The sequence below is a fragment of the Trichomonas vaginalis genome, chromosome VI (assembly GCF_026262505.1).
Source record: "Trichomonas vaginalis G3 chromosome VI, whole genome shotgun sequence".
In the NCBI taxonomy this organism is placed as follows: Eukaryota; Parabasalia; order Trichomonadida; family Trichomonadidae; genus Trichomonas; species Trichomonas vaginalis.
The window spans coordinates 20,224,271-20,243,327 of record NC_067208.1 but is presented as its reverse complement, the minus strand read 5'-3'; the positions used below and the strand labels follow the sequence as shown (position 1 = coordinate 20,243,327).

Genomic DNA, 19,057 nt, shown 5'->3' with positions numbered 1-19,057 from the left:
CTTTCAAGGTAGGATATATTTTAGTGGGATCTATTGAGTCATCACTAACAGCATTGAGCAATCTATTGAGCATTGAAATACTCTCGATTTTTCTTTGTCTTTTTACATCAATTTCTGCGTTAGTTGCTTTTTCCATGATCCTAATGACACGGTCATCTGCTGGATTTTGATCAATTTTGAGTTTGATAACGAAAGATGGTATCACTTTTGTATAAATTTATATAATAACATCATCAATTCTGAGATTTTTTCGATCAGGAAAATAGTCATGTTTGAGTGTTCTAAAATGAGCTTCGGCAATATTGTTAGTTGCGTCGCCTTCACGCCTGTCACGAGCAATCCATCTTGATATGTTGTAACGCCATTGTCTGTTAAAGTATTGAGATGCTGTTGGATCTGTGTCGAGCAACTCCAGAACTTGATCATAGGCAGCATTTGCTTCTTCCTCATGTTCTGCATCTAATTTGAAGACTAAATCCTTCATCAAATTATAGAATTGTTCAAATTTTTCTTGAGAAGAAAACTTATTTGATTTGCGAAGAATTGCACGAAGAACATGTACTCCGCACCAAAGTATTTGAGCTTGTGGAATGCTTTCTTCTATTGCTTGAGCTATCTGTGGAGCACAGTCCATGCTAATGTATTCTGGCTCAATTGTTACCCATCTGAGATAGGCGCACACGCAAACTTGAATGTTTTGATAAGTGTTTGATTGACAAAAGAAATATAAAAAAGGGAAAATATGAAAATCTTTGATTTTGCCAGTAAATGCATACAATGGAATGTTTGATCGCAACAATTTATAGGTGCTGTCTATATGAAATGTCTTGATACTATGCGCATAAGCTTTGCCTTCAAAAGGCGCGTAATAGAAACACATATTATTGTCTGAGACTTCAAATGCAATGAGATCATCTGGAGATTCTTCTTGTACTGTCTGAACAAAGATTTGCAATGACACAACATCGTCAGGAGAATATCTAGTTTGAAGAGCATGTATTCTTTCTGCAAATCGTTTGATTGCACGTGGTTTTTGAGCGTACATCTCTGGAATGGACGGACCTGTAAGAGGAATTTCAAGATCTTTGAATGCATTTAGCTGTGCTATCGCTCTTTGATTGTCATCTGTTTGGAAGTAATGTTCTAAATATTTGCGATAAAAGACAGACGAATATTGACTTTTGTCATTTGGGGCGGAATGATCATGTTCTTCAACTATTTTGATTAGTTTGTATTTATTTTGATCCAATATTGCAACATTAAAATGTGCAGGACATTTTGGATATTTGCAGTGGAATGAAATCTGAGATCTTTCTTTTCTGACACGTTCACCATATCCATACTGTGCTTGTATTTCTTGTTTAACTCCAAATTTACAAAGATCCATAACAGTAAAGATAGTTTCTTCTTCTAATTTCATTTGAAATTGAAATGAAAATTAAAAATTCAGAAATTTAAATAGATTTGGTCTGTAATTAAATGAGAATAGAGTTAGTATACATATCATGAGTACTGTGGCACTGCATTCCACCATAACCAATACTTGTGAATTTGACACTTTACAAAACCGTTAACATATATTTTACAACACAAACGACAACACTAACTTAACATTAAATATTTACAAAGCCGCCAACCACTTCACTTCACTAACGTTTTCACAAACGACTTCACTACTGTAAAAATAAACGTTCTCACTTACAAAAGTATTGCAGCGCTTCCCATTGCTGTGCTTCACATAACAGCTCATAATCTTCTGACTCACTTTCTTCTTCATATAGGTCAAAATCACTGTCAAAATAAATGATAGTAAGTTTTGACAAAGCTAATGAAACACGTTTACCGTTTGTATCGTATGCTTGTATAAACTTTCCATTATGTTTGTAGTCATAAACGCTCAAACTAACTTTACCCTTTCTCCCTCGTATCTGATAGAATGTATTTTCACGAGGAACGAAGAACAAATTCTTGAACTCATGACCGTTGTAGTTTGTTATCTCAATAGTTTTCGTCATTTACATCCAAATAAAATAAAAATAAAATAAAAAATAAAATAAAAAATAAATGATATCACCACTCCCACACGTATGAAAACATAGCGCAAAAATAAATTTAGGTGAAGTGGTGAGATCTCACCTGTTTTTTCACCTCTTTTTTCACCCTGTTGAATTCATTGTTTTATAACTCACTTCCTTTCTCCAACTCTTCTAACTTCTTCTTAAGTTCAGCAATGTTGTCCTCATGGAGTTTAATCTTTCTCAAAATTCCTTCTTTATCTAATGGTTGCTTTATCTTTCTAAACTGAACTCTACCATCCTTCATAGTATGAATGTAAAAACCTTCTGGAATAGTTCCTGATTTAATGTATTCTACCAAAAACTTTTGTTTCATTGCTTCAGTGACTTTAGTCGTCATTTCAATCAAATAAAAATTATAATATTAAATAAAAATAACGTTATTTTTTTCAGTAAGGAAACGCAGGAGTTTTACGATTTATTTGAGGAGTAGGTTCTGGTTTAAATGTTGGAGTCGGTTTAGGAGTTGACTTTTGAACAGGAGTTTGTACTTCCATAGGTTCAGGAGTCATTGAAGGCGTTGGAGTTTGTTTAACTTCAGCTACTTCAGTATTATTTACAACATTTGCTTTATTTCTTTTCAACATCATAACTGCTCCTGCTGTAGCTAGCAAACCTAGTGGGAGACCATATCTTATATAAGGACTTGACCAAATGCTATTTTTGACAGGAGCTGGTGGAACACCTAACCTTGGTGAGACTGCTCTTTGCCATTGTGCAGCTCGTAAGAAATATTCAATAGGTGCTCCATAATCGTTTGGTAAAGTTTGTTTCATAGATGGTGAAGGTTCACGAGAGCTTGATGAAGAACTCATTTATAAGCTTTAAAAATAAACGTTCATCCTTTATTCCTCACTGTCGTCCGTAGCTAAGTTATAGTCATCTAATCTTATTATGGGATTCCATTAGCACGCACCTGAATGGCAAAGCAACAATCCCTCATAAATCCAATAAGTGGCTTTGGTACATTTTCAGTTGCTAGTTCAATAGGTCCTTTAACAGACAATTTGTATGTTATTGGAGCAGTAGATGTTTGACCTTGCTGGAAGCAAAAGTCCACTTCTGTTGGAAAACCACATAAGAAATGTGTGTTGTCATAGCTATCCCATTTATGTTCCACACTACCATCATCCACCAATGACCTCATAACATCTTCATTAAATCCTATCATATCATTGTTTGTATTGCAAGCGTTCGCAACCATTTCATAAAATACAGGTCCATATGATTTTTCAGGTTCTGCAGGCATATTTCCATAAGCTCCCATGGAAAGCTGAAGATATTTAAACTTAGGGTTCTCAAAATTAACATAATAGTTGTCTTTCTTTCTAAATAGTGCCCAAATACTTTTAACATTAATAGGCGTATAAGCTGCTGTAAATGTTGCACTTGAACTATCTGTATTCTTTGAGAATGAACCGTCCATAGGAATCCAATCCATAACTTTAACAGGAAAACATAAAGCCTCGTTTGTATAATGTTCTACAAGTTCTGTATAAATGTTAGGGTCTAAAGAGAATGACTTTGGATGAATGAAACATTCATTAAAATCCATCTTTGTTCGAAATAGTTGCTGGGTTACAGTTGTAATAGTAACTGTTCCACTAGCTTCTACTGCCTTCGTTATCATAGTGAATGGTTCATTCCATGGAACAAATTTATTTGTCGGTGGATTTGAATCTGAAGCAAATGCAACTTTAAGAGTTGGATTGAAAGCAATGATATCATTTACAGATATAGATGTGCATTGTAAGGCGTCGCTACTGAACTTTACTTTAAGCTGAATGTTCAAAAGCTGGAATAAATCGAATAGCTTCTAATGGAAGGAATCTTCTAACAGGAATTCTTAAACGAAGCTTAAAATCAAATGATTTTCCTGCTGTAATTGGACCACTAACAATTTGTCCTGTTCTGCATGTTCCCGAATGACTCCATACATCTTCATGTCGAGTCTTTGAGAAAACATCTACTTTCTTTATTTGTTCGGTAGTTTGTGAGTTTGAAGTTATATATGCTTCTTCTCTTGCGTTGTCTTGAGAATATACGATACGACCATTTGCAAGGATTTGATATCCAGCAACTGCATAGAAAGCGTCATCGAAACCAATCCAAAATCCTGGTGGGTTTGTTTTATTGGAACCTGAACCAATTTCTTTATCTACAATAAATTGACCTTCCATTTTATACGTAATGAATGTATTGTAAAGGTCCAACATATTTTCACAGGAGGTGAGAGATTGAATGTTACCCATGTGTTATCTTTAGCAGTTCCAGGTTGTGATGGAATCTTTGCGTCAGAATATTTTCTATTAGTGTCACAATTTGAACTGCATTGTCTATGATATCGAAATATGAGCGAATCTGATGAATATGCTCTGCTGGAGTAAATTCGTTTAACTGTTCGTTCTGCATGTATTTACTTCGGATAAAAATATCTATTTACTTATTATTCTCACTCTTCTTCTTGGCATTCGTGGTGGAAGTTGTTTCTTGACATTTTCAATGAACTGTACATTCTCTTTTGTCTCAACTTCTTTCACTGGCGGGTCAGGGTTCTTTGACCGTCGGTTTGTTTTTCAATGAAATTCACGAACTTTGCAATAAGCTCTTGGTTCGTTATTGAAAGTACATCTGGCTTCTTTTCTTCTTGTTCTATTTGACTTTCAGTTTGAAAGAAGGCTTAAGCTTCGTGGCTTCGCCCTTGCATGCACCTTAATGTTGTCGCTTTCTGCATTCGCTAATGGAACCTTTCTTTTTCTTACGTATATTTTACCATCTTTACTCTGACTTACGTAATAGAAAGGATGTTGTATTCCTCTGGCGTCATTTAATATAATAGACTCTCGCTCTGATTTTGACAAGCTCATTTTACACGGTTAAAGTTTTAATTTTGTTTTTTATCTGCAGTCAAATGACTCAGACAAGCCCTACGGACAAGACCCAAGGGTCATAGATGATTTGAAGCATTGAAGAAAGAAATTCGTGAGCAAATTTTATCCGAACTGAAGGAACAAAAACAAGAACAAAAGCCAGAGAGACCAAAGAGAAAACTTAGTGAAAAACAACTTGCTGCATTAGCTGCTGGAAGACAAAGAACCCACGTTTGCTGGCGAAGAAAGCTAGAGAAGAAGCTGAAGCAAAAGAAAAGAAGCAAACTGAAGAAGAAAGAGTAAATGGTTTATTTTTATCCGAATTAAATGTATAGACAAATACCTTTAACTGTTGCGTTCAGTAGTGAAAACCCTGACGTCAAAATAAAGGGGAACAGAGTAACGTTTAAGTTTCCAACAGACTGGATTGTGAACATAAATGAAGAGAAGTACATTGGCATAACATCTATGTATATAACACGTGCTTTCAGAAAGGTTGACTTTATACTTCAAGTCGAGATAGAAAATGACGAACAGTCTTTAAGCGCCCAAAACATTCACATATACAAATACTTTAAAGACGATACAACATTGTTGCAATGTATGATTTCATTTAATGAGATGTTCGAGAAAAAGTTCAACATTGAAGTACAAAACTTTACAGCCTTTACGTGAGTTTCTTGCACAACTGAAGGAAGAAGGTAGTCGGCCACAACTTATAGACTTTCATTATGAATTTAATGAAAATGAAGATGGAACTCATGATGTCAATTCATTGTATTCTCACCATTCAATGAAGTAGCTAAAAAGAAAAAAAATCCATTACGTATAAGATTTCAAATCTCTGAACCAAATGATGACTTCAAAAATGTTTTCAATTATTATGCAATGCTTCGAGGAAAAATGAATTTTCAAAGATTGTAACACCTGGCATTTGGATAGAAAGCAAGCTATATTATATTCAAACTTAAGTAAGGGAGTTGAAAATGAGTTCATTGGTCATACAAGAACTTCACCACTGCCAAATCCTAAGTATTACAAGCTTACTGGCTTCAATCGTGAGTTTTGGATAGACATGTTCTCCACTCATGACCATAAAGCACCTTTTTGCTACCTCCAGACCATAAGGACTGTCTCTACATTGAAGCACAACTCTTAAACTCTACCATCGCAGTATTGTAAATGACCTCATGGGCTTCGCCCTTGCCGCTAGCGGTTTATTTTTATCATAATGACCTCATTGCTGACAAAAATAAATGACCTCAGAACTTCAACTTACGAATAAAGCTTGTTTTAGTCGTTATTGAGAAGTTAAACTTTCGTCAAAAGCAAGGACTAGAAGACTTACATAAGTCAAATCCAATCTCTTGACCATCATGAAGTGCTTTGTAAAGTTTCATTAAACTGAACTCAGAGTCTTTGTCATATGTTCCAACAGGTATGTGAATGTTCTTATCTTCATTGTAATAGCATTGTATAGCTTCAGGAAACATTTCATTTGCTGTTAAAGCAAGGACGTCTTGTTTGACACCTTTGCAACGTGCATGAATGCAACTTCATTTAAATCATTCGTGAGTAAGTCTATGTAAGTCTTCTTTCCACAAAATATTGACTTGTATGCTAAACTTTGTTTTCCAGGTGTTATTTCTGCGAAGTCAGAATGAAATTGACCAAGGTTCTTTCCTATAAGTTCGCGACCGTATCTCTTCTTAAACTCTGCTGCAAGCTTTGGGATGTCTTCATTGAAAATATGCATGCTATCACAGTCCTGGTAAAATATTTGAAGACCCATATCTTCAGCAGTACAGAATACTTCACACATTATTCTCTTCGACATAGACAGAATGTTAACACCAAGTGGACAGAAGTTAAAGTGTCTGCAAATACTTTTCGTTAGCTTGAAAATAGTTTTATCTGAACCATCCAAACCTTCGAACTTCACTATATGGTTGTAGTTTCTGATGGCATATCTTATAGCATCTTTGTCATTTACTATGGTTATTTTTGACTCAATAGGAGATAGAATAGTTTTGCCATAAATACTGTTCAGAATGAGCTTTATATTTTCTTGCAAAGGATTTCCTTCTTTCTTATACTTTAACCTTAACTCAAACAACTTCTTTACTTCATCTCTTATTCTAATATCTCTGTTTCCATCGTAATAGTATCCTTGCAACACTTCACATTTGACACCTTGATATTTTATGAGGTCTTGTAATGTTATATGGTCAACATACATTAAACAGCAAGTGTTTGAACTTCTGGGAACATTAAGTTCTGGATTTAGTTCAGGGTCACAAACTATTAAAGGAAAGTGTCTATGTATTCCAATCTCTGTTATCTTAATGAGAACAAAGAAGCCAGACATAAACTTTTCACCAATGGGTTCCTTTTGGTCGTCATCAAATAAATGTCTCATGAGATACTCTGTGCTTAACATTTCTTTCTTCATAACCTTTGGAATACCTTCTAAAGTATAAAGTCTTGCTATAGCGGATGGATATAATGAAACAGCGTCGAAATCAGCAATGAGTTTCTTTTCGCTCTTTTGTTTAATGTTATCTGACAACATACATCTTCCACCTTGAATGCATCTCGAAATAAATTCTCTTGGTTTATTTGAGAGGTCATATAATTTCCATTCGGGAAGTACACTCTGTTCTCAAACAATTTGTTAGCAATAGAACAAATACTAACGTAGTCATAAATGTTTAAATCAAATTCTTTCAATATGTCATTGCGGAACTTAACAAAACCTTCTCTCTTAAAATTCTTACATCTTGTTTGCAATAAAATGTGCTATACTTTTCTAAGTCGAAGTGGTTTTCATCTATTCTGCAACCTTTGATGGAATCTATGTTTTTCATGAACGTATCCGCATCCTGGATAAACTTACACGCTTCAGAAATGACACCAGTTCTGTTGTCATTTGCTAACAAAACACTGCTGTAGTAGTTGTATGGAAATACTTCTTTCGGTCCTGTTTGTAAGTTAAACATAGCAGGAAATAGTTTAAGCTTCTTATTTATAACACTGTAAGAGTCTTTTATAATAATTGCCCTTCCTTTATATAAGCCAGTTATTTGCATTGTTCGTGAACCTTTAATGATGGGAGTTCCTTTCACTTCTGTCATGTGTCTTAAGATGAAGTTTATATCATAACTGAGGTTATGGAAATATATTAAACTCTTGTCAGGAAGTCGTTCCAAAAATTCTGTTGCACAGTTCTGACCCCATATGCTTTCACTCACTGAACCATCTTCACTGTCATAACAGATGTTAAAGGCTTTATGAAAGCCGTCTGTGCTACACTCAAAGTCAGCAAAGAAAACGTGCTCAGGAATGAACTTGCACTTATTTTTATTTACTTCTTTTGACTCTGCTTTCTTCTTCAGTTGTACACAATACTTTGGAGCATATGTCAAATCTTTAAATGGTGCAAGGTTCTGTTTATATAAGTCAGTCGTATATGTGAAAAGTTCTCCATAAGAAATAGGTTCGAAATATTTGCACTCCCACAATGTTTTCATAACATTCCATAACGGTGTTGTTCTATCATAACGAACTACATATTTATCTTCTCTCTTTGTATAAATCTTCATTTGTTTCTCAATGTTCATTCCACCACAAGCTTTGAGAATTTCTATATAGTTGCGAATGAAATATGTTGTCATTGGTAATCTTTCGTTTAGCATGTAGTGGTCTTCAACAAGAAGTAAGTCAATAGTTCTAACAGTTTCACATTCTTTTGGTATGTATCTCTTTATTTCATTATGTCTTGAGTCATTGAAGTAACCAATGGTAACATTAAATGCTATACCTGTTGCGTCAGAAATTTCTTGTACTTTGCTTTGAGGAAAGTCTCTAACACGAATGACTTCTCTCATGTGGTCAATAGTTTCTTCATCTACTCCAGCCTGAATGCAAGCATAAACGAAACAATTGTCTTCTGTCATAAGTGTTGCAGTTCTTTTGTTCAGTTCATTGAAGATTTGGTAGCGTTCAAGATTTATAGGTAATGTGCAAAGATACTTCCAGAACTGACCGCTTCTCTTCTTATAAAACTTCTTTTCACCATTATCTTTCCAAAAGCTTTCTATAAGTGCTGGGTTTCCTGTTTGCTTAAGAGCTTCCAAAATGGCTTTCTGGTCATTTGTCAGTGTGCTTTCATCTCTATATGGTCTCTTTTTTGGTTTGCCTTTCTTTACATCTGACATCGTCAAGCCTTCATATTCTGTTAAATCATACATCTTTATTTCGGTAAGATTCTTTATGTTTGTCAAGAAGAAGTCATAGTGCATTTCAACAATACCTGCAGCATTTGCTTCTATCTCTGATATAAAGTTCTCCTTCAAGAGCTGATGTAGTAGTGTTCCAATATTATTGAGGTTTAACGTAGAACATTCATACTTTCCACCAAGTTTATAACATACCATCCATCTTTGTTGTGAGTTTATTTTAATTTTCTCTAAGAGTCTCATGAAAACCTTACCGAAATGTTTGTGTAAGTAGTCTCTGTTTGGTTCATCTAAAGCTTCGATGTTAAAGTCAATGAGTCTATTGCCTGACTTCACATTTCTCTTCCTATTCTCTTCATCTTTCTTTAACCATCTCTCACCTTCTTTTGGTTTGTCGTCAATGGAACGAATGACATCGTTAGCTTTGCGAACTTGTTCTATAGCGCTCTTAAACATCTCTCTTCTCTGTTGTTTCAGTGTGTCGTCTCTTCTTCTTGTTTCACCAACGTTTGCATTTGTTATGTCAAACATCTCTTGACGAACATCATGTGAAAGAGCTTTACGAGTATGACCAACGTTTGCATTTGTTATGTCAAACATCTCTTGACGAACATCATGTGAAAGAGCTTTACGAGTATGACCAACGTTTGCATTTGTTATGTCAAACATCTCTCTTCTTACTTCATGAGGTACTGAACGTCTATGATATAAGTCAATAGCAACGTCATTTAAAGGAAATGTTTTGTTATTAATGTAATCATGAATTCTATCATAACTTATTGCACCATTATAGTCTTTAATGAAGTCAGCGAGTGCTTTTTTGTTTGTTGCGTAATGCTTTGCAACATCTATATTAGCTTCTGTAAGAAGTTGTTTTATTTCCGAGTGTTCTAACTTAGACAACTTCCGATACATCTTTAGTAGGAAATAAAAAAAAATATTTTTGAAAAAATTAGATTAGATTTTTTTTAAGTTATTTTTCAAAATAATTTAATATTTTTATTTTAATGAAACACATGCAAGATTGCAAGTTCTTTTCATACAATGCTCTCGCTAATGCCATCAAGAATGAGTTCAATAATGCTTCAAACGTGAATGTTATCTTTAACAAGAAGTTTGTGAAAGAATCTAAGTTTGGTCAGTATGTCAGACCATTAGCTATCGTCATTGACCGCAAACGTTATACTTCACAAGAGTTAGCAGTAGTTTTGAAACAAAAGAGTTTCTTCGTGAATGTCAAAGATACTCATTATACTGTCATAAAGAACTCTAACATTGACTTCTTCAGTATTGCTATGAATCTTTCCGAACAGAAAGAATATAAGAAGGGTGAAACAAATGTGAAATATTATCCTTCATCTCTGAAGACAATAACGAACAAAGATGTTATACAGAAATTCTTACCAAAGGTTGAAGAAGCTTCAATTGACATTGACGAAGGAAGTGAAATGGTTGAAGAAATTGACCCTGAAGCTATTTAAGCAAAAATATATTTTTGGTTAGTCTTCATATGGATATTTTACAACAATTCCCCAATGTATAAACTTTTCATACGCTTTTTCATAAGCTTTATATACCTTCAGAAATTTTGCATAATCTTTAGAAGCATTTAGATATTGTTTAAATGCTTTGTATGTCTTCAGAAATTTTGCATAATCTTTTACATGCTGTTTGTTCTCCTCTTCTGTCAAGAGTTCTGAATATTCTAAATTCATGTTCTTTCATATGAGATAAAATTTTATAAAAAAAAATAAAATTAGCTTAGATTTTCATTCTTCCTCTTTGAAGTTATCGAAATACTCTGTTATTTTTTCCTTCAGTAATGTTAAGTCTTCTTTGAATGTAAGTATTGTGCAACCTTTGATGTCATAGTGTGTTTGAGGAAGAGTATTTTTGACAATTTCCTTTATTTGCTCATTCGGTGTCATTGAAATCGGTAAGTTTTCACGATAGAACCAGTTTCTGTCAGATTTGTAAATCTTAGCAAGGTCGTAAAAGCTTTTGTTGTTTCTTCTGACTAAATGCAACATAACCATATCTCTGTCTTCTTCTTTCTCCAACTCTTCAGTATATATCATATACTTATAACTCTTTTCCTTTCCTTTTGGTACTGAACGCGGTATTCTTTTCTGTATGCTTTTGTCTTTGGATTCAATGACTTCATCTTTTGCTTGAAGTTTCTTTTCCATCTCTCCACGTTCTGCTTTATATAGTTCATCTAACATCATGAAAATATAACAAGCATAACGAGGTGAAGCCCACATTGCAACAGCATTTACTAAAAGTCTATGAACATAATATCCTCTCAAACCAGGAGCCAAATTCTTGCGATTTTCGTACGGAATCTCTACCCTCGGTTTTCCGAGGGTAGCAAACATATGAGGAAATTCTTCTAAAAGTTCTTTTGTCTGTTGGTTTTCAAACCAATGATATGCTTGCTTTGTAGAACGAAGAGCAGTCAAAATACTTTGCATTTGGTACATATCGTCTTTGACTGAACGAATGAGTCTCAATTGTTTGTTATACTGTATGTACTCATATTCTTCATTTATGGCTTCATGAACGATAGCAGTTGTTGTGTTCTCTAATGTTGTCATTACTGTCTTTACATACAAAATAAAAAAATAAATAAAAATAAAATTAGCGTTATTTTTTCTGAGATAAACACTATTTCTTCACAACATTAAATTTTATCCTGTATGAAATGACTTGAAAAAGATTATTGACTGACTTCGAATACTATCTCATTGACGCACTGACAGACCCTCAAAACTGTGTTGAAAGTTCTTTAAGCTTTAAGATTGAAGGTACGATGCATTTTGTCTTCACTTACGTATTGAAAGAATATGACCGTTATCATAACGAAGTGAATCAAACACTAATAAAATTTGTAGATAAAAAATTGGTTAACAATGAATATTTTAAACGTGAAGACCCAAACACTGCTGGAGATGATGAAGAATACAGACAAGCTATTGAAAAAAATAACGCAAGATTAGATGCAATAGAAAAGAATTTTAATGAATGTCTTACAAACACGTATGAATATCTTATGCGGTGGGAAGCTAGATGGAAATAAATTTACGTCAAATATGCAATTTATAAAATCTTATGTCGACAGGCTACGTAGCACAGTGGTCTAAGGTGGTGTTATGGAGGGGTCAAGGTCTGTGGTTCGAACCGCGACAGCGCCGTATTTTCTTATTTTCTTTGTTTGTCGTGAATAAAAAGTGTCATAAAAGTGCTCTATTTTCCACGGGAATAAATAAAAAATTTACTTTATTTCTTCTTTATTTCTTCTTTATTTCTTCTTTATTTCTTTGTTCCCGTGGAAGAAGGGTTTTGCTGTTTTTCTCAGCCGAAATCAATGATTTTTTCATTTTTGGAATCCTTAGCGAATGAGGAATCTTTTCTCTCGTGGAAGCTTTGAACAAAAATATATTTTAGGTGAAGAGGTGAGATCTCACTTGTTTTTTCACCTGTTTTCTCACCCCTTGAACTTTTTATAACATTCGGTCATAACTTCATCAATTTCATTTAAATCACGATTTAAAAACTCATTGACTTCATCTTCAACCGTGTCATCTTGTAATAAGAATATTTTCTTTAGTTTCATGTCAACATCCCGAACAGCACAAAGGATAAAATCATATTCATTTCTTCCGTTAAACATACTTTTTCTTTCTCGTTCATCGTTAAATAAATTATTGAAAATATAAACAGCGGTGTAAAAGTTATGTACTGTGTTAAATGTTGAAGCTTCACCTATTTTAGATTTTAGGATTCTTTTAGTAAGTAAATTGTTATCGTTCTTTCTCTTTTCCTTATCGTTCATGTCGAATCTGTCGAACCACATATCCTGTATTTCATCGAATTTACGAACTATAGAATCCGTCATTTCCTTGGTTAATGAGGGGTAATCATTATTAATTTTTTCATATAATTTGTCCATATGATTTTCATCGACGTTTCCGGAAAGCATTTAATTAAAGCAAAAATATAATTTAGGTGAAGAGGTGAGATCTCACCTCTTTTTTCACCTGTTTTTTCACAAGCGTTTTACATGAATTGTACGATGTATATTTGAAATCCTAAACAATTTCGTAGCTTCTATTTCTTCTGTCAGTATGTCAAAAGTTTTAACAATACCGAAGGTTTCTTTATACTTCTTCTTGACGTCAGATAGAAGGAAATCTTCTGCTGTTGGATAGTTTTTATTAAGAAATGTCAACATGTCCATTTTATCTTCTGCTGGGTTTTCTACTTCTTTCTTTAAATCTGCATAGTCGTTTCTCATTCTTTCTATCTCTTTGACTGAGTAGTTATATTTCCTAATTGCTGCCTTACATTTTGAACATTGCGGGTTCATTTTTGCGTTATACATTGAAATTTGACCTGCTAGAACAACTAAGGCGTCAATTGCTCTCTTCATCTCAAACATAGCGGGTCTTATTTGTTCGTTCCATACCTTACCTCTTCTATCTTTATCTCTTATCTGCCATACACATTCAGCAACTAATGAAACAAAGTTATCGTAGGTCTTAAATTCTTCAGATTTATATATGTCAGAAATGTTTTTATATACCATGTCGCAATCTTTGTCCATAACTTTATGGTTGCAATGAAAACCAAGGAATTCATAATTTACTTTACGTATGAACTTCTTTATTTCTACTGAGTCAGTAACTTTAACTTCAATTTCGTCGAATTCAGGAATAGTGAGTTTTTGTTGTTGGATTTCAGGCAATTTGGGTAAATGGTCAATAATGTCCTGCATTTCATAAAGATACTGTTCATTTTCTTCATCTTTCGCACTACAGTCTAAATTACATGTTAAAAGTTCTTGCTTTATCTTCTGGATTTCTGTTTCAAAAGTATATGAAGAAGGAATGAAGTTTTTCATCTCTACTAACATTGACGTAGGATTCATAACTAACGAGTTTGGTGCTGTTGTTGTTTGAAGTGTTGTAGAACCTATTGTTGAAATCATATCTTTTATACAAAATAAAAAAATAAATAAAAATAAAACTAACTTTATTTTTCTATCTTAAGGAAATTCATGAATTTTCATGAGGGTGAAAAAAGAGGTGAAAAAACAGGTGAGATCTCACCTCTTCACCTAAAATATATTTTTGGTGAATTCAATAAAAATAAATGGTTCATTTACTCACAATATTTTTGTACAAAACGACCCCAAACTTTTAACTTCTTTTCTGCAGCTTCAAATGCTATCTTAGCGAGTTCATATTCTCTAAATTCTCTCTTTAAATCTTCTTGTTCCCATTGGTCTAGTTCGTATGGAGAATCTCTATAACCATAACATATCTCACGTTCATGTTCTAATTGTTTTTCATGCATTTTTCTAACTTCTTCTTCAAACAAATGTTTAGCATTCTCTACTGTATCTTCGAGTTCTTCTTCATCTAATTTCTCATGAACTTTCTTGTCTATGGAGTCCATAATTTTTTCCAACTGCTATACAATATTTTGGAGAAGCCCACATTGCTATATAGTTTATAAGTCTTGGGTCTACATACGTTCCTCTAACCTGTTTGATTTCATCAGGAATTCCTGCATGAATTTTGTATAAAAACCAACCGCCGGAATTCCGACGGTTGCTATATTCTTCACAAAATGCCTTATAATACTCTTCCCAGGACTTATTTTCCAACAACTTTCTAAAGTCTTTCCTAAACTGTTGGCACATCTTTGTTGCATTAATGTAACCATCCTTGTCTCTACGTAAGACTTCAATACCGTTATAAGTGCCTTTTGTGAATGTTTCGCCATTAGATTTGTTCGTGAATGTTTTTGCTTCGACTGACATTTCTGTTCTTACATACAAAATAAAAAAATAAATAAAAATAAAACTAACTTTATTTTTCTATCTTAAGGAAATTCATGAATTTTCATGAGGGTGAAAAATGAGGTGAAAAAACAGGTGAGATCTCACCTCTTCACCTAAATTATATTTTTGTCTGATTTACATCTAATGAAAAAGTTTAGAAGAATTTTCTTATTCTTTCTGGCATATTTTTGTCTTTCCAGTACTCCCGCTCTAATGGTCCCAGATGTGTTGGCTTCGACTCTCTCAAGTTCTTAGATGGTATAACATCTTCAACGCCTCCTTCATATCTTACTTTATAAGTGTCATCGTTTATGTTGTAGCCAAGTATTTCAATAACCACTCCTCGCTTTGCTTCGTCAATGGTTTCAGCAAGTTTGCCATTACTACTTTCAACTAATTTATGACGAGGATAAAACGCAATAGAGTTGTTGGCAGCTTTTATAAGATATCCATTACCTTGTGTAGAGTCTACTATATAATAATTTCGACTTAACCTTAAACGTTTCTTTGTCAACGGTTTGTCGTCAAGAACTACACGAACTTTTGTACCAGGAATGAGGGTAAATTGTGTTGAATTTCTGATATTTTGTGTTTGGCTTCGTTTCTTTTGTATATACTTTTCTTCTTGTTGTTGTGTCATTGAATTTGGTGTATGTCCTGTTGTAGAATGTGTTGAGGAATTATATACTTCGAGAAAATGTTTCATTGTTTCTTCGGTAAAGTCTCGCTCTTGATTTAAATCTCTGAGCGTTCTTATGAAGCGGTTTATGATGCCGAGTATGTTATGGTTATGGTCTTCAGTAGTGTAGTGAGTTATGTTATGCTTAATGAGAAAATCTGTGATTTCATTGCTGAGGTATGCACTGTCTTGGTCTGATGTTAAAGTACTTGGGCTATGTTCTGCCACGAACTTTTGTAAAACTCTTAACACTTCACGAGTTCCTTTATTTTTCATTGGATATGCATATGCTTTACGAGTGTTAACATTAATGAAGATGAGGAATGGTTTATGTCCTCCTTTTCTGCTTTGAATGAGAGTGTCAAATTGGTATGCGTCAGGAGCGTTGGAGTAAATTGGTAAAAAGTAGTCGTAAGGGTTTATTTTTGTTTGATGTACAACATTTTTGTCAAAGAACCTTTTCACTTCAGCTCTGTTAGTAAATCCCGAACTCTTTGCAGCTTCATTGAATTTCTTAAATAACCTCCATGGATGTTGTTCGAATACTTCTTTCAAGCTCATTTATGTAAAGTTAAAGATTTTATTCAAGACGGTAAGCCAGCAAAGCAGGCTCAAGCGCGTTCATTGAACGCGGTACCATGCAAATACAGTCACAAATGGTGGCATGTAATCTGCACCCGAGCCTGTTGGATTTGTTGTGAAAGTATGTGAATGATTTCCTGCGGTTCCACAGAAAATACCTGCGCTTGAATCTACTGGGTCACTTGAAATATCATATCTATTCATTCCCTGTCTATCCGAACCTGCTGCAAGATTTGTATAACCTCTTTTTGTTATTGAATGTGAATGACTACCTGTTGTGTTTGTAGTTCCTGTATGAGTGTGCGGTGGAAGGTTTGCTTCAGTAATTTTCTTCGAACCTCCTGTTTGCTTTGAAGAGTTAGCACAGTATAAGAATTTGTCTACAATCTGCTGCCATGTACCAAAACCTAAAACTGTTGCTGGATTTGTTGAGTTCATTGACGTATAAATAGAGCCTATAGGATATAATGTTTCAAGAATCTGAGTCTTTAATGTTTGAAGCTCTGTTTTGTCTGCTTTCTTGTCATATAAATCTTGAGCAGTGAATTTAATATTATGTTCATCCTTCATGACATAAACATCTTTACATCTAATGTTTCTCATCGTCGTTATGTCGTCATCCGATGTTAAACCTTGTGGAAAGTTAGGAGGTTTACAATATAATGCATCCCCACCAGTTTCTTCAACCGTTCCTTCAATACTTTCTATAGCAACAGTAGTGAAGGATTTATGTGTATGATTTTTGTCGGCTTTCTTGTCTAACATTGATGGTAGTTCATATGCTTCAAAGTTTCTGGTATGACCTTCAATGTTCATACATTTACTATTTAAGGAGTTTAGTGTATCTTTTACGCTTGTACTTGGATTCTCTAAAGGTGCACTTGAACCAAGGGTATAGTTCAATATTATGTCGTCTGCTCTAACAGTAGTGAAGGATTTATGTGTATGGTTCTTGTCAGCTTTACTGTCTAATGTAGCTTGAAGTTCATTTATATCGGAGATGTTGTGTTTATGAGATTTCAAAACTTTGTTCATTGCTTCGAGTTCAACTTTGTCAGCTTTACTTTTAATAGCATCTTCAAACGTTATTTTTGACTTAACTCTCAAAGTAAATCTTGGTTCAACTAATACACCGTTAACATTGAAAGTAGAGGCATAAATTTCATCGTTATAACTAAATGCTTCTAGCGCTTTACCTGTGTCATAATGTACAGTACAGCTTATGTCATAACCTTTAGCACGAATGTATTTATATCTTCTTTCATTAACATCTTCCGTCTTCACTTTTTCTTCAGTTCGTGTTAAATATCCATGGTAGTCCGTTATAATCTGTTCATCTGAAGTTATATAATGAACATGGTTCTTGTCCGCTTTACTATTTAATGTAGCTTGAAGTTCATTTATATCGGAGATATTGTGTTTATGTTCTTTATCTGCTTTTTCGGCTAATTTCTCTTCTATCTCATTTATTTCAAGTTCATGCCTACCACCACCTCCCGAAGAAGTATTTTTCTTCAGCTCTTGAAGAACGTCCACTTCGCCATCTTTGGTGTCAATAATGAGACTTTGTGTTAAAACCTTTCCTGTCTTAATGGATGTTTGTAAAACTTCTTCTTCACCGTGTTGGGGGTCATGGTCGTCATCATATCTTGTGAAATCAGAGATGTTGTCATACATTAAGTATATCTGTCTCAAAAGTTCTGCTATTTGAAACTGGAACGAAAGATATACAGAACTTTCATCATCTCCTAAAGTCAAGTCTGCTTTCTTAAGTATTTCTTGAATGTATGCAATGAGAACAGAGTACCTTGGAAAATATTCGAACAATATTTCATTAGCTGTTGGTTTTGGTGGTTCTTCTGGAGTTTCTGTTGTTTCAGTTCCTTCTGTAGGTTCTGTTGGAGTTTTTGCATCTCTTGACTTCAATGCTCTTGCTCTCAAAGACCTAAATGTTAGAGCACCAGGTTTTACAAAGGACTTTATAAATGCTTTAATAGTTCCTGGTAAGTTATTGTTAGCATTAAGTAAGTTCCTTATGCTTCCATCATGTACGTCCATAGCACTATGTAAAAAATCTATACTTTTCTTGTAGTCAGCAATAGACTGACTGTGATTTTTTAAAGATTTGTCAATACCTTTAAGCCAATCTTCATGCATGCCTGATACTGAGCCAAGAATATCATTTGCTTCCTTTAGTGTATTTTGTGCTTGTCGTAAAGTATCCAATCCCGTACGTGCATTGTTTGCTATACGTCTTACAGTATCTATTTGACTCCTTGTTTCTTGCATCCAACCAGATAAAGTTTTAATAGTATCCGAACCATTTGAAATGAAGTTCAAAGCATTTTTAACGTCATTTAAAACTTCTTCACCAAGTACTGCCCATATCTTTCCGATTTGGTATTGAAGAACTCCATATGAAGCAGCTGTTAAACCAGTATTTATAAGGTCCCATATCCATGATTTAGCAGTTTTTCCATCCTTTCCATCCTTTCCATCCAAACCGTTTTCGCCTTGAGGTCCTTGTATTCCTTGTATTCCTTGTGGTCCTTGAGGTCCTTGAGGTCCGGTGTCACCCTTCTCTCCTTTCAGTTCATCTTTATGTTCGTTATAATATTCTAATGTCATAAGGTGTACATCATTACTGCTACCAGCAACGCCAAGAATTTGTTTCTCATTCATGACTAAATTCTTTAAGCATTTAATGTTGTCGTCAAATCGAAAGCTCTTTAACAATTCAATGAGAACATTCAGTACTTTCACTA

The 19,057-nt window shown here is 34.1% G+C and overlaps 12 protein-coding genes and 1 pseudogene across 13 annotated transcripts, besides 2 other annotated features; 2 read left to right on the top strand and 11 right to left on the bottom strand.

Annotated features, from left to right (window-relative positions):
- Positions 1 to 1,496: part of a mobile genetic element that runs on past the window's edge.
- Positions 230 to 1,420, bottom strand: TVAGG3_0898000 (MULE transposase domain-containing protein; the record flags this gene model as incomplete). Its single annotated transcript, XM_001302212.1, has 1 exon — positions 230 to 1,420. A coding segment is annotated over one exon (1,191 nt), but the record flags the coding sequence as incomplete, so codon positions are not given.
- Positions 1,490 to 19,057: part of a mobile genetic element that runs on past the window's edge.
- Positions 2,179 to 2,415, bottom strand: TVAGG3_0897980 (uncharacterized protein; the record flags this gene model as incomplete). The annotated part of the gene is made up of 1 exon (XM_051251147.1): positions 2,179 to 2,415. The coding sequence occupies one exon, from the start codon at positions 2,413 to 2,415 to the stop codon at positions 2,179 to 2,181; it is 237 nt and encodes a 78-aa protein (XP_051086622.1).
- Positions 2,465 to 2,662, bottom strand: TVAGG3_0897970 (kinase C-related family; the record flags this gene model as incomplete). The annotated part of the gene is made up of 1 exon (XM_051251146.1): positions 2,465 to 2,662. One exon carries the CDS (start codon positions 2,660 to 2,662, stop codon positions 2,465 to 2,467), a length of 198 nt encoding a protein of 65 aa, XP_051086621.1.
- Positions 6,501 to 7,683, bottom strand: TVAGG3_0897960 (annotated as a pseudogene). Its single transcript has one exon. A coding segment is annotated over exon 1 (1,183 nt).
- On the bottom strand, positions 8,197 to 9,195 carry TVAGG3_0897950 (organellar and viral DNA polymerase type B; the record flags this gene model as incomplete). The annotated part of the gene is made up of 1 exon (XM_051251145.1): positions 8,197 to 9,195. A coding segment is annotated over one exon (999 nt), but the record flags the coding sequence as incomplete, so codon positions are not given.
- Positions 9,960 to 10,098, bottom strand: TVAGG3_0897940 (organellar and viral DNA polymerase type B; the record flags this gene model as incomplete). The annotated part of the gene is made up of 1 exon (XM_051251144.1): positions 9,960 to 10,098. A coding segment is annotated over one exon (139 nt), but the record flags the coding sequence as incomplete, so codon positions are not given.
- Positions 10,479 to 10,664, top strand: TVAGG3_0897930 (uncharacterized protein; the record flags this gene model as incomplete). Its single annotated transcript, XM_051251143.1, has 1 exon — positions 10,479 to 10,664. The coding sequence occupies one exon, from the start codon at positions 10,479 to 10,481 to the stop codon at positions 10,662 to 10,664; it is 186 nt and encodes a 61-aa protein (XP_051086618.1).
- TVAGG3_0897920 (KilA, N-terminal/APSES-type HTH, DNA-binding family) lies at positions 10,992 to 11,780 on the bottom strand (the record flags this gene model as incomplete). The annotated part of the gene is made up of 1 exon (XM_051251142.1): positions 10,992 to 11,780. A coding segment is annotated over one exon (789 nt), but the record flags the coding sequence as incomplete, so codon positions are not given.
- On the top strand, positions 11,897 to 12,262 carry TVAGG3_0897910 (uncharacterized protein; the record flags this gene model as incomplete). The annotated part of the gene is made up of 1 exon (XM_051251141.1): positions 11,897 to 12,262. A coding segment is annotated over one exon (366 nt), but the record flags the coding sequence as incomplete, so codon positions are not given.
- Positions 12,671 to 13,165, bottom strand: TVAGG3_0897900 (uncharacterized protein; the record flags this gene model as incomplete). The annotated part of the gene is made up of 1 exon (XM_001285583.1): positions 12,671 to 13,165. The coding sequence occupies one exon, from the start codon at positions 13,163 to 13,165 to the stop codon at positions 12,671 to 12,673; it is 495 nt and encodes a 164-aa protein (XP_001285584.1).
- On the bottom strand, positions 13,232 to 14,173 carry TVAGG3_0897890 (organellar and viral DNA polymerase type B; the record flags this gene model as incomplete). Its single annotated transcript, XM_001302213.1, has 1 exon — positions 13,232 to 14,173. One exon carries the CDS (start codon positions 14,171 to 14,173, stop codon positions 13,232 to 13,234), a length of 942 nt encoding a protein of 313 aa, XP_001302214.1.
- Positions 14,347 to 14,643, bottom strand: TVAGG3_0897880 (uncharacterized protein; the record flags this gene model as incomplete). The annotated part of the gene is made up of 1 exon (XM_001302214.1): positions 14,347 to 14,643. One exon carries the CDS (start codon positions 14,641 to 14,643, stop codon positions 14,347 to 14,349), a length of 297 nt encoding a protein of 98 aa, XP_001302215.1.
- Positions 15,186 to 16,271, bottom strand: TVAGG3_0897870 (integrase core domain containing protein family; the record flags this gene model as incomplete). Its single annotated transcript, XM_051251140.1, has 1 exon — positions 15,186 to 16,271. One exon carries the CDS (start codon positions 16,269 to 16,271, stop codon positions 15,186 to 15,188), a length of 1,086 nt encoding a protein of 361 aa, XP_051086615.1.